This window comes from Mytilus trossulus, chromosome 14 (genome assembly GCF_036588685.1).
Source record: "Mytilus trossulus isolate FHL-02 chromosome 14, PNRI_Mtr1.1.1.hap1, whole genome shotgun sequence".
NCBI lineage: Eukaryota > Metazoa > Mollusca > Bivalvia > Mytilida > Mytilidae > Mytilus > Mytilus trossulus.
In genome coordinates this window covers 65388424-65403446 of record NC_086386.1, presented here as the reverse complement: position 1 = coordinate 65403446, position 15023 = coordinate 65388424, and the positions used below count along the sequence as shown (strand labels likewise).

At 33.2% G+C, this 15023-nt stretch overlaps 1 protein-coding gene across 6 annotated transcripts in view; it reads right to left on the bottom strand.

Annotated features, from left to right (window-relative positions):
* LOC134695720 (protein furry homolog-like) overlaps positions 1-15023 on the bottom strand; it is a 399195-nt gene that overhangs the window by 32987 nt on the left and 351185 nt on the right. For all 6 annotated transcript variants that reach the window (XM_063557102.1, XM_063557101.1, XM_063557100.1 and 3 more), the window contains 3 exons: positions 7750-7969; positions 4675-4765; positions 2232-2296 (listed from right to left, as the gene is read on the bottom strand). In XM_063557102.1, the coding sequence (XP_063413172.1) occupies positions 2232-2296; positions 4675-4765; positions 7750-7969 (376 nt within the window). The remainder of the gene's footprint in view (positions 1-2231; positions 2297-4674; positions 4766-7749; positions 7970-15023) is intronic.

The following is a 15023-nucleotide window of genomic DNA, read 5'->3' as shown; positions in this document are numbered from 1 at the left end:
GTAGGTCAAGACAATAGAACAGGATTGTGGTTACAATTGGTAGGTCAAGACAATAGAACAGGACTGTGGTTACAATTGGTAGGTCAAGACAATAGAACAGGATTGTGGTTACAATTGGTAGGTCAAGACAATAGAACAGGATTGTGGTTACAATAGGTAGGTCAAGACAATAGAACAGGATTGTGGTTACAATTGGTAGGTCAAGACAATAGAACAGGATTGTGGTTACAATAGGTAGGTCAAGACAATAGAACAGGATTGTGGTTACAATTGGTAGGTCAAGACAATAGAACAGGATTGTGGTTACAATTGGTAGGTCAAGACAATAGAACAGGATTGTGGTTACAATTGGTAGGTCAAGACAATAAAACAGGATTGTGGTTACAATTGGTATGTCAAGACAATAGAACAGGATTGTGGTTACAATTGGTATGTCAAGACAATAGAACAGGATTGTGGTTACAATAGGTAGGTCAAGACAATAGAACAGGATTGTGGTTACAATTGGTATGTCAAGACAATAGAACAGGATTGTGGTTACAATTGGTAGGTCAAGACAATAGAACAGGATTGTGGTTACAATAGGTAGGTCAAGACAATAGAACAGGATTGTGGTTACAATTGGTATGTCAAGACAATAGAACAGGATTGTGGTTACAATTGGTATGTCAAGACAATAGAACAGGATTGTGGTTACAATTGGTATGTCAAGACAATAGAACAGGATTGTGGTTACAATTGGTGGGTCAAGACAATAGAACAGGATTGTGGTTACAATTGGTATGTCAAGACAATAGAACAGGATTGTGGTTACAATAGGTAGGTCAAGACAATAGAACAGGATTGTGGTTACAATTGGTATGTCAAGACAATAGCATGGTATTGTGGTTACAATTGGTAGGTCAAGACAATAGAACAGGACTGTGGTTACAATTGGTAGGTCAAGACAATAGAACAGGACTGTGGTTACAATTGGTAGGTCAAGACAATAGAACAGGATTGTGGTTACAATTGGTAGGTCAAGACAATAGAACAGGATTGTGGTTACAATTGGTAGGCCAGGACAATAGAACAGGATTGTGGTTACAATTGGTAGGTCAGGACAATAGACAAGATTGTGGTTACAATTGGTAGGTCAAGACAATAGAACAGGATTGTGGTTACAATTGGTAGGTCAAGACAATAGAACAGGACTGTGGTTACAATTGGTAGGTCAAGACAATAGAACAGGACTGTGGTTACAATTGGTAGGTCAAGACAATAGAACAGGATTGTGGTTACAATTGGTAGGTCAAGACAATAGAACAGGATTGTGGTTACAATTGGTAGGTCAAGACAATAGAACAGGACTGTGGTTACAATTGGTAGGTCAAGACAATAGAACAGGACTGTGGTTACAATTGGTAGGTCAAGACAATAGAACAGGATTGTGGTTACAATTGGTAGGTCAAGACAATAGAACAGGATTGTGGTTACAATTGGTAGGTCAAGACAATAAAACAGGATTGTGGTTACAATTGGTATGTCAAGACAATAGAACAGGATTGTGGTTACAATTGGTATGTCAAGACAATAGAACAGGATTGTGGTTACAATAGGTAGGTCAAGACAATAGAACAGGATTGTGGTTACAATTGGTAGGTCAAGACAATAGAACAGGATTGTGGTTACAATTGGTAGGTCAAGACAATAAAACAGGATTGTGGTTACAATAGGAATATCTGTTGTTATCTGTGAAACAGATATTCCATTCTTGTCAAACAACTCATGATGGCACAAGTTAAATTTTCATAGAGATGATATAATTTCACCTTTTGGAACTTGTGGTTTAATAGCTTCCTTGTGAGTATTATGTCTCAAACAATGAAATCATGATAGGAAATACATTCTTAGCTCTGGAATATTGAAGCAACAGGGAGATAAACTGTCCTAATGCAGGTGATGCTGAAATACTTTTCATAGAAATGAAAAGATCAAAATTGGAAATATGTTTGTCTCTTTTGTTGTAAATTTTTATTTTCAAAAAACAAGAAATTTCGAGATTTAAGATATGAGACAAACTCTAGTAACATTGTGTTATTTGGTTGCATCTTTTTATCTTATTACCCATATAGATGAAAAATAATCATATTAAGAAATCAAGTGTTTGTTTTCATAATGAATGTTTAATAATATAAAAAGAGCTTTAGTCTTCTAGCTATAATTTAAAAGAACTAAAGTTGTAAACTTACTGTTTCACTGTCACAGAAGAAGAATGGACATTCCATGTGGAGAAACGTCATATCTAATACCTGTCGTATGGAAGTTAAGGATCATAAACAATGCTAAATGGAATGAAAGGGATGCCATGTAATCATTCATTAATAAAAAGCAAAGTCAAATATAGATTCTTACACTGCAACAAGTGTATTACGATATTTCTCCACTCGAGACAGTTAAATTTTATCATTTAAAGCGCGAGGCTTGCCGAGCCCTTTAAATTATAAAATTTAACTGTCGAGAGTGGAGAAATATCGTAATACACGAGTTATAGTGTCGGAATCTGTTTCTCTAATGCATTTTATCGTTCTTTTTCAAAGATTTTCAGAAAATTGTGCTCTTTATATGCGACGTCATCAGGCAAGGTCGCCTTTTTTCATGACGTCACAATAGGAAAATTGAGAAGAAAACAAAACATTCTGACGTCATAATCAAATTTCGACTAATCATTTGCCGAGAACAGATTTTTCACTAGTGAGGAGAAATATTTTTCTCACACCGGTCAGGAAATGTGAAAATAGCACAAAAATTAGAGAAAAGTAATTCTCTAACCTTAAACAAATGCCCAAGCTAACAGACTATTTTAATTCTGAAAGTTTCAATATTAAATTAGTCAGATACTATATAACCTGAATGAATGTTCTCCTTTCATCAATTCTAACTAATGAACCATGAGGTCAGATGAACTAAGCCAAAGAATAAACATTTAATTTCCCCATAGGCGACAATTGTAGCCTTTTTTTGAGATACAGACTTTAGAAAGTTGATTCTTTTAATGAAACCTTACTAGAATTAAGGAAACAATAATCGAACAGTAATTTTTGGTCCAAATTTGCACTTAAAAAACATGTCTCATCCTAGCATTGAAAAGACATTTCAGTTCCATTTGAGCTTAGGGAAATAATTTATTTGGCCTTTAATATAATGCAGAGTGCATGAGGTCTCTAATAATAAAAAAAAAAAGGGTGGACATATCAACCAATCAGGACTCTTTATAAATACCATGTTATCTTTATAAAATGGCTGTTCCCATAAAATCTAATGGTTTATTACAACCTATGAGGTATTTAATACTTTCTAGAATCATGCAATTCATAGTGTGTGACCCTAGTCAACAAATGTAGTTCTGAATACCATGTTATCTTCATCAAATGGCTGTGCCCATAAAATCTACTGATTATTAACTACAATCATTCCATTCATCAAAAAAAGTTTACATATTTCTTAAAGTATGTAAGGTCAATTAAATTTAATTAGTAGATTTTCATCCAGATTTTTGCAAAAAATGGGGCGGGCGGGAGAATTTTATTTTTTTATTTTTTATTTCATACAAAACCATTTTTTTCTTAATACATGCAAGTGTAATAAGAATCTTATATCATGTACAAACATGTATAAGCATAAGGAATCCTACATAATTTTTCAAATTCTTAAATAAATGTCCCTGATTGGCAACCATTGTTCTTCATGTAATATTGCCACTTTAGAAACCTTTTCCTAGAAATTAACATCAACAAGCATGTGGTGAAATGATCTCTTCAATTGGATAAAATACATAATATTTATTTTGCTTTCTAAATGATGGTTTGTAGTGACCATAGAATGAAGAAATTCAATAGTATGCTACACAAGTATTATGAGCACAGAGTACAGAGAAACTCAAACATTAATGAAAATAATAGGATTGGTGCATTTAAGATTCTTGTATAAGATGCAAATAAAATTACAATGTAAAACATGACCACAACCAGAAAGAAGTTTATTGACTTTATTGATGGTTGGACAAAGGCTAATTGCTGTTTGTCAACAAAAAACAACAACCATGGGTAGCTCTATAAGTTATACAATGTGTATGTTTGCTGACTTTTGATTTTAATATACGGTCGTAAATCTCGTAAGTCTGTGTTGGTGTCAATTTCTTAAACAGTCATGTTTTTGTACCAATGTGTTCCACAATTCTTGCGCTTTTGATATTATTCAAAGTCCAATTTGCCTGACACAAAGTCATCATGGTTTAAATAAAAAAAAAAAAGTTTTCTTATCACAGAAATTTGACATACTGCAATATGAGTTCTTGGACACAGTGTACTATTCTTAGCCCGAATATTTCATACCCTTCTCGTAATCAATATCTGTTCTCAGTAGAAGATGTTGTCATCATAGAGCAGCAGAATATGTTGACTTAATCATTTTGTTAAACTTTTGAAGAAATTTGATAACTGAAATTTGAATGTAACGAAGAAACAGTAACGGAAATGAACAAAATCGGGCCGGGCGGGTATGAAAACCTATCAATAAAGAAACCTAAAAATCTAAATGTTAAATCATGGCATCTATTTCATTCACAATTTGTTATACAAAATCCAAAGCTGGAAAGTTGAATCTTCATATTCCTGTTATTTGACAAAAGGATATTTAACTGTGTGGCTATGTGTTTTAAAGAATCTGTCTTGGCAATATAATAACAAGCTTCCTTTGTCATGGTATCCAAACGACGTCTTAGTTCCTAAAATAAAATAAGATTTGTAAGATTACTGACTCCTTTTGACAATGTGTCCAGATATTAGGATCAGTTGTTAAATCATTAAAGACAATTTTGCCAATTTAGAACTTCATGACTGTCATTGTCTATCAATACTAATGCACTTAGGTAGATACCACCGTGTGTATCTCCCAGAAGCCTTAGAGCACTTAGGTAGATAGCACCGTTTGTATCTCCCAGAAGCCTTAGAGCACTTAGGTAGATACCACCGTGTGTATCTCCCAGTCTATCAATACTAATGCACTTAGGTAGATACCACCGTGTGTATCTCCCAGAAGCCTTAGAGCACTTAGGTAGATACCACCGTGTGTATCTCCCAGAAGCCTTAGAGCACTTAGGTAGATACCACCGTGTGTATCTCCCAGAAGCCTTAGAGCACTTAGGTAGATACAACCGTGTGTATCTCCCAGAAGCCTTAGAGCACTTAGGTAGATACCACCGTGTGTATCTCCCAGAAGCCTTAGAGCACTTAGGTAGATACCACCGTGTGTATCTCCCAGAAGCCTTAGAGCACTTAGGTAGATACAACCGTGTGTATCTCCCAGAAGCCTTAGAGCACTTAGGTAGATACCACCGTGTGTATCTCCCACAAGCCTTAGAGCACTTAGGTAGATACCACCATGTGTATCTCCCAGAAGCCTTAGAGCACTTAGGTAGATACCACCGTGTGTATCTTCCAGAAGCCTTAGAGCACTTAGGTAGATACCACCGTGTGTATCTCCCAGAAGCCTTAGAGCAGGTGAAATCTCTACACAAGGTATTGAATAATTAATTTCTATGAAGGTGTAAAAGAACATTATATATAAGAAATATTCTTATATTCATACATGTTAACTGACCTGTGATATCCATAAATTTCACTTCTAACACAGGACTTTTTAAATACCCTTTGGGTTTTTAAATCTAAAGATAACCCAGGAATTCAGAATTTGACACGTTTTCACAAGGAGCCTTCAGACTTTTAAAGTATTAAATAATAGATTTTAAAAGTTATTTTCCTTTGAAATATAAGTAAATTTGAAATTCTAATTTCTTAATATAGGAAGATGTGGTGTGAGTGCCAATGAGACAACTCTCCATCCAAATAACAATTTAAAAAGTAAACCATTATAGGTTAAAGTACGGCCTTCAACACAGGGCCTTGGCTCACACAGAACAAAGGGCCCCAAAATTACTAGTGTAAAACCATTCAAACAGGAAAACCAATGGTCTAATCTATGTAAACAAAAGTTCATTTTAAAGTCAGGAAGTCTTCTTGGCTGTGTCAGTTGTCAAATTAAGTGACCCATAAGTGCTTCACTTGACTGCTTTAGTACCAAACACACTGTGAAGGTCAAAAATAATTTGTGTATTTCAAAGCGGTATGAACAAAATTTGAGTTACTCCCCCTTTTTTGCAACTATTTCACAGTATACTCCCTAAATTGATCTTTTGGGAAAAAGATTAGATCTAAGGTAAACTGAATGCAAATACATATCAGATATTACTTTAAAAAAAATTTCTTTCTATCTTTGAACAATTAGAAAATTCATATTTGGAAACTAACCTCAAGAGGGAGAGACAGGCAAATGAATGGACAGATGAAATGACCTAAAAACAAAATGCCTGTGAGTTGGGCATACAAAAATATCCCCATAATACCTAAATTCAGCTGAAAAAGTGTTATGGCTTGATATTTTCTTCATCTTTTCATTTTCATAGGTTGACAGGTACACCTTATTGTAGAAATGAAATATTCTTACATTATTTATATGATGTGAAAGTACAGATCCTTTATTTTTAGAGATCTGTCCTATTCTATAAATAAAATGCTTCACTGAGCACAGCCTCATATGACATCAGAGGTTGAAACCCTGAACATTTGGTCAAAGATCTCAAAAATAGTTTGCGCAATACTGTGCAATTGAAGATTTCTTCTTGAAAATTTTCAAAAAAATTGAAATTTCAAAAATTCCCCCCCCCCCCCTGGAGTAATTATCCCCAATCCCAAGCCTTCCCTTTGTAGTATGGAACCTTATAGTACAATTTAAGAGAGATCCGTAGATTAAGTACAGATTCTTGGTACTGACATTGTTTGTCATCTTAATAAGGTATTTTAGTATTTTATTTGTCTTTGGCTTTGGAAATTTGGCTCAAACATCCTATTTGAAAATCCAGACAAAGTGAACATTCAGTGTCCTCATTCAGTGATTTGGGGCCTTTTATAGCTGACTATGCAGTATGGGCTTTGCTCATTGTTGAAGATCATACAGTGACCTATAGTTGTTAATTTCTGTGTCAATTTGGTCAGTTGTAGAGTGTTGTCTCATTGGCAATCATACCACATCTTCTTTTTTATATTTCAGCAGTATTTTGCACAAAGTTCAAGAAGTTTTATAAAAAAGAAGATGTGGTATGATTGCCAATGAGACAACTATCAACAAAAGACCAAAATGACACAAACATTTACAACTATAGGTCACCGTATGTACGGCCTTCAACAATGAGCAAAGCCCATACCCCATAGTCAGCTATAAAAGGCCCTGATTAGACAATGTAAAACAATTCAAATGAGAAAACTAACGGCCTTATTTATGTAAAAAAATGAACCAAAAACAATTATGTAAAACATAAACACACGACAACCACAAAATTACAGGCTCCTGACTTGGGACAGGCACATACATAAATAATGTGTTGGGGTTAAACATTTGACTGTTTGATGCCTTAATGCAAATTTTGAGACACCATTCAAAAATATATTACTAATGATTTTCAGACTAACTATGAACACCTGAAAGATGGCAATTGATAGTTTTATAATAATTCTAGGTGTTTTGAAATTCCAAGGTAAAAAAGAAACATGATTTTGGATATTAAGTACATGTACTATCTTTTAATCATGATAATCCTAATTTCACTAAATTCATTTCAACAATTATAACAGTGGGATGAGTATTACCACTAACCTTATATAGTTTTGGGAAGATATGAGTTGTATTAAGAGTTAGCAGGGCAGAAGACTCAGACATGACCTTGGCAACATGTGACTTCCATGTTTCTTCCACCTCATCTGTCTGAATGGTCAGGTACATGAAGGTTGAGTGAATCTGTGAAAACCCTGGTGATGTTGCACTGGAACTTAGCTCAACCTGTTCCATGTCACTGTCTGAGCTAGCTATACTGTGTCTGTAAATAATAATGAAAGCAACATTTTCTCATTAAGTATTCCTTGAGAGACTTCTAGCTCACTATATAAATGGCTCAAGAACAGTTATTTCATAGTAAATGCTTTATAGGTTGCAATTCTGTAAAGCATAGTAACTACCTTTGCGGCTAAAACTCTGCCACTTTTATTGTGAAGTTTTTGTAAAAAATTATATCCCAGAACAGATAGTTGATATACACTACTATTTTATTCAAAGGTAAAAATATAGGGCTATTCAGCATACAATGTACTTTCAACATGTATATGCCCTGAACTGCTAATGGTTTAAACTAATTAAAAATTGGCAACTGCTCTATCTCAATAAGATTTTGACAGTGTACAAATTGTATCAAAATTATAGAAAAGTCGAAGAGCTCTAACTCAATTTATAAACGATTATTTCAGTTTGACAGCTTTAGACATACTCATGTTTGACTTTTTTCTAGTGGACCAAATCACTTCTTTATCTACTGTAAATTCAGAAATTATTGCATGCATTTATTATTGAGATTTTGTCATTTCAGATTTTTGCAATATTGAGAAAAATCCCGTTTAATTCCTATTAAAAAAATAAATCTAAGTTTTAATAAAAGAGGGACAAAAGATACCAGAGAGCCAGTCAAACTCGTAAATCAAAAATAAACTGACAGCGCCATGGGTAAAAATGAAAATGACAAACAATAGTACACATGACACAACATAGAAAACTAAAGAATAAACAACACGAACCCCACCAAAACTAGGGTGATCTCAGGTGCTCCTGAAGGGTAAGCAGATCCTGCTTCACATGTGGCACCCATTCTGTTGCTCATGAGATAACTAATCCAGTAAATAGACTAATTCGGTAAGTCACATTTATGAAAGGGAAGTGGATTGTAGTTATGATGTAAGTAACATATCCGAATTCATTTGTGAAACTGTTATTCCATAACAGTCAACAAACTCATGATGGCGTCCGTAAAATTCACGAAGAGATAATTTCAACTTCACCATTTGGAACTCTTGATTTAAAGGGAAACTTCGCAAAAAAATCAAAAATTGATATTAAGGGAGCTACCATTTGATTATTTGATTTTTTATGGGGGGGGGGGCTTTGAAAAAATAGGCAGGACAGGAGTTTTGAGTAAAAAAAAAAGTCCGGACGACAATTAAGGTAAAAAAAAGTCAGGATAAACTAAAAAAAAAGGCAACACCAACAGAGTGAAAAACAAAAAGGCAGGACAGAGATTACAGCTAAAAAAAAAGGCAGGACAAAATTTTTTCATCCTAGCCCCCCCCAGAAAATCAAATGGTAGCTCCCTAAGTCCATTCTGTATAAAAATGCTCAAATTCATAGATATTCAAAGTTTTATTCTGCTAGATAAGAGATCACCATCAATTTTTAATTTAGAGTATCAATTCTCTGCTTTCAGCCATTTTGTCATCTTCTCCGATTAGAAACCACGAAATGTCTATAAACCACAAAGGACTAAAACTACAGTAATATATGATGTAGTCGTAATTGCTTGTCGATATATTGTCAATCGTACGATTGTTTTATCCGACTAACTAACTTGATATGGAAAATGTTCTTTTTATTTTCAAATATAACCATGGTTATTTTAAAACTGTTAATATTGGAATTAGTTAAAAAGGCAAAGTTCAAATCATAAATAAGTCTTCCATGAAAAATGGCTAAAGTTATTACTCTCAAAGGTATTGTGAGGGGTGTGAGGTGACATGTCCAAGTATTCAAGCGATTTCCTGTCGGGCTTGCAAGTTCATGCATGGTTTCACTTCTGAGGGTATTGATCAGTGTACACAGCCTATAACTTAAAACTTTTATTTTGAACTATCAAGTGTATAATATACATCTCTGTCTTGCGTGTCCGAAAGTAATATAATATACTAGTCATTACTAAACTCATACGCTTGTTTATAAATAATAATTCTGGTGTAAAGAATATTATTTATAAAAATATAAATAATACCAAAAAAAAAACCACAACATATACATTGAACATAAGAAAGAAACATACATTTTGTGTAAATCGGGGTAAAAGTTTTGTAAATAGACTAGTCCACGTATGCCAACAGTATGTAATCATCGAATGTCAATGGGGAAAAAAAATTAAAAAAATTGTTAGTTTCTAACTCAGCTGCCACTATATGAAATGCTATAATTGAAAGAAAAAGAATCCATTCCCCCCCCCCCCCCCTCCCTCAGAAAATCAAATGGTTGCTGCCTTAATACATCAATGTAAGTATAACGGAATTTGATGAGACTGCTATTAAAGTGAGAGGTTTAAAGTTATAGAACCAGGTTTAAACCACCATTTTCCACATTTGAAAATGCCTGTACCAAGCCAGAATATGACAGTTCTTGTCCATTCGTTTTTGATGCGTTTTGTTATTTGATTTTGCCATGTGATTTAGACTTTCTGAATTGATTTTCCTCTGAGTTCAGTATTTTTGTGATTTTACTTTTTTTTTGTCTACCAAAAGAAGAGGAAGAAGAGAACCAATTTGATTTAAATACAGGTCGATATATAACTTGCTTTGGTTCATCAAAGTTATGGACATAGTAAAATCACAGATTTATATATATCAATTAGATTGTTCTCGAATAAAGAAAGAAATTCATCATCATCACTATTGTTCAGACATGCATGTAATATATATTCAACTGGACTAATAATCCCCAAGGAATGTGAATATTTTCTAGGAAAACTATTGAGTATTAAAGTTTCAAATCAATTTTGTGATTTATTTTCTTTCTTGATATTCCATGACAGCAATTTAAAGAATAAACTGCTTCTCTGCTTTAGGGGTATTCTTGCCAGTTGAAACAGACTTATAATTACATTCCAAAATAGGGAAAGATGACATTAAATTAGTTGTCTTTTTTTTTAAACATCATCGGTCATATAGCTAAAGTATTATACGCTGTGAGACGAAGACTATTTTAATCAGGACATTCCCTATTATGTATAAATTTTGGTGATGTTTTTCACTCTTGAAAAGAATATCTATTCGTAATTTTCATGATCCTTAAATTTCCTGTCAATTTTTTAAATCATCTTTTTTTTCAAAAGCTGAAGTATTCATGCGTTGTGAGATTTAAAATTTTTAATTAGAACTTTAATTCCTAAATAGGTAAATACAGATTGCTTTGGGTGGACTAAATTATATAATTGCAATTATTAATGATCTGTTTGAAATATTAATGGTTGCCAATTCTAATTTAAAATAGTACAATTTTTAGTTCATACACTATTTTTATTTATAAATTTATTCAATTAAAATAATTCAGTATTTTATAGTTACAAAAGTAATCAGAAGTCATAATTCATTTAAAAGTGAGCTTATGCAAAATATAACCAGATGCTTCGCAGGGCGTAGCTTTATACGACCACAGAGGTTGAACCCTGAACGGTTGGGGCAAGTATGGACACAACATTCAAGCTGGATTCAGCTCTAAATTTGGATTGTGATTTAATAGTTGACACAGCATAGGTTTCTGACACAGAATGAATGTGTTCTAATGAACTTAAAATTTTTGTTTTCTCTTAGAGCAATTCAATTTTCTTTTTATTTATGAAATTTCAAATGAGAAAAATTGAACCCAATTTTATCACATCCCCCTTTCCCTTATTCCAAAACTAATCTCAATTAAAATATTCTAATGGAGTTTGCAACAATAACTACTCATTTAAATACATCACAAACTATTAAGATGTAAAAAAAATGCTTGTTATCACTGAATGGTAAAGATTATTTAAATTTATCAGTTGGTAATAAAAAGTGAATATACATTGTATATTGTATTTTTAAAACAAAGATTTAAGTTGATTCAGGACAAAGAAAGATAACTCCAATTAAAAAAAAATTTGCTATTTCACAATATTGTGAAATTAGATATTTCTTGCCATTGCACAATACTGTGCAATTGAAAAGACTTGCTATTGCACAATACTTAATATAATAATTTTAGATCCTGATTTGGACCAACTTGAAAACTGGGCCCATAATCAAAAATCTAAGTACATGTTTAGATTCAGCATATCAAAGAAGCCCAAGAATTTAATTTTTGTTAAAATCAAACTTAGTTTAATTTTGGACCCTTTGGACCTTAATGTAGGCCAATTTGAATACGGGACCAAAAATGAAGAATCTACATACACAGTTAGATTTGGCATATCAAAGAACCCCATTTATTCAATTTTTCATGAAATCAAATAAAGTTTAATTTTGGACCCAGATTTGGACCAACTTGAAAACTGGGCCAATAATCAAGAATCTAAGTTCATTTTTAGATTCAACATATCAAAGAACCCAACGGATTCATTTTTTGTCAAAATCAAACTAAGTTTAATTTTGGACCCTTTGGACCTTAATGTAGACCAATTTGAAAACATGACCAAAAGTTAAGAATCTACATACACAGTTAGATTCGGCATATCAAAGAACCCCAATTATTCAATTTTGATGAAATCAAACAAAGTTTAATTTTGGACCCTTTGGGCCCCTTTTTCCTAAACTGTTGGGACCAAAACTCCCAAAATTAATACCAACCTTCCTTTTATGGTCATAAACCTTGTGTTTAAATTTCATAGATTTCTATTCACTTATAGTAACGTTATGGTGCGAAAACCAAGAAAAATGCTTATTTGGGTCTTTTTTTGGCCCCTAATTCCTAAACTGTTGGGACCTAAACTCCAAAAATCAATACCAATCTTCATTTTGTGGTCATAAACATTGTATTTAAATTTCATTGATTTCTATTTATTCAACCTGAAGTTATTGTGCAAAAACCAAGAATAATGCTTATTTGGGCCCTTTTTTGGCCCCTAATTCCTAAACTGTTGAAACCAAAACTCCCAAAATCGATCCCAACCTTTCTTTTGTGGTCATAAACCTTGTGTCAAAATTTCATAGATTTCTATTAACTTAAACTAAAGTTATAGTGCGAAAACCAAGAAAATGCTTATTTGGGCCCTTTTTGGCCCCTTATTCCTAAAATGTTGGGACCAAAACTCCCAAAATCAATACCAACCTTCCTTTTATGGTCATAAACCTTGTGTTAAAGTTTCATAAATTTCTATTCACATTTACTAAAGTTAGAGTGCAAAAACTAAAAGTATTCGGACGACGACAACGACGACGACGACGACGCAGACGACGACGCCAACGTGATAGCAATATACGACGAAAATTTTTTCAAAATTTGCGGTCGTATAAAAATATTATATAGTTATTGTGTGACCTTATTGTTCCCGTAAATTATTTTTTTATTTTTATTTCAATTTCTGTGTCTAAATCTATCACTGACTCCCGTTTATCATTCATATAAAATGTTGTTAACACCTGAAATGGTGAACTGTGACGCCTAGATTTCACTGAATGAAGATCAAAAGATTAGAATTACATAATGCTTATCTTTTAATAACCTTGTGTTTAACTACGCATTCAACATTCACTAAGTGTCACAAAACAATACCCATTTTATTTCCACAGTACAAGCAAGTGAAATTATTATACCTTACATGGATTACAAACAATTCTATTGGATAACAACTTATCACCTGACATGGAATAATTCAGTTAATTTTCATTTAATTGCAAGGGAGGACGAATAACCCTTAAAATTTACACCAGCGGTGAATAACCCTATTATTCACAGTCGATAACCTTTTTTAGTGTCTAGATTTGCACTCGAGTTACCTCAAATGAAAATGACGTCACAGACGTAAATAAACAAGATGGCAGCGTTCACGTTACACTGACAGCCCACCGAGAGACAAGGAAATGAATAAGGCTTTGAAAATGCAGAGTGTCAGCAGCCGATGATTTTTCTTATAAACGGTCCTATTTAGGGCCATCAATATTTTACCAAAAGATTCTACCTTTGTTGTACATCTGAGAAATTCTAGAACACAAATGTATTTTCCTGAGCTATTTTCAAACGTCAGCTTGTGTTTATTATGTAAAAAATATGCCCCCACTGTTAGTTCCCTATAATAAAACAATTGTGGCCCCTTTAAATCGATGAATATCCAAAATTGTCAACCCTTAAAAGTTATTTCACTTCGGGCTGCGCCCTCATTGAAATAACCTTTTCGTGTTGACAATTTTGGATATTCACCTCTTCAACGGGCCATAATTGTATAATGTTTGCTTGAATGAAGCAAAATGGTCAGAATACAAACATGTAATTTTAATACACTATCAATTATGTCAGTTTCATATAAACGTTTGTTTAAGGTATTTGTAGAAAAAAAATCATAAAAATGTTCTATTGTATGATTTACTTTTATTACTTAAATTCGTATAAAAAAATCCACACATAAATCCTAGAATCTAATTTTATAAGTTGCATGGCTATCACTTATTTTTCGTTGGTTAATAGCTACACCAAAAGTTGTCAATGCGCTTTAAATTGCGTTCAAAGACTAAATGTGTCAAAGTGACATGAATGGCCCTGTCTCAAAAAATTGGAAAAAATTGCAATTTCAATAACACATGTGGACACAAACATGATGGTACTCTCACATATCAAAATTCAGCTCAAAATCTGGAGGCGTATAGAAAAAAAAGTCTGCATAACAGTGGAACGAAACTAAGAATGGAACTGTAACTCATCATGGTTAACTCACATGCTAACCAGATGCTCCGCAGGGCGTAGCTTTATACGACCGCAGAGGTTGAACCCTGAACGGTTGGGGCAAGTATGGACACAACATTCAAGCTGGATTCCGCTCTAAATTTGGATTGTGATTAAATAGTTGACACAGCATAGGTTTCTGACACAGAATGAATGTATTCAAATGAACTTAAAATTTTTGTTTTCTCTTAGAGCAATTCACTATGCTGTTGAATATTAATCCTCTCAAAAAAATGTTTGAAGAAATTTTCTTTTTATTTTAATGAAATTTCAAATGAGAAAAATTGAACCCAATTTTTTAATCACATCCCCCTTTCCCTTATTCCAAAACTAATTTCAATAGAAATATTCTAATGGAGTTTGCAACAATTACTACTCATTATAATACATCA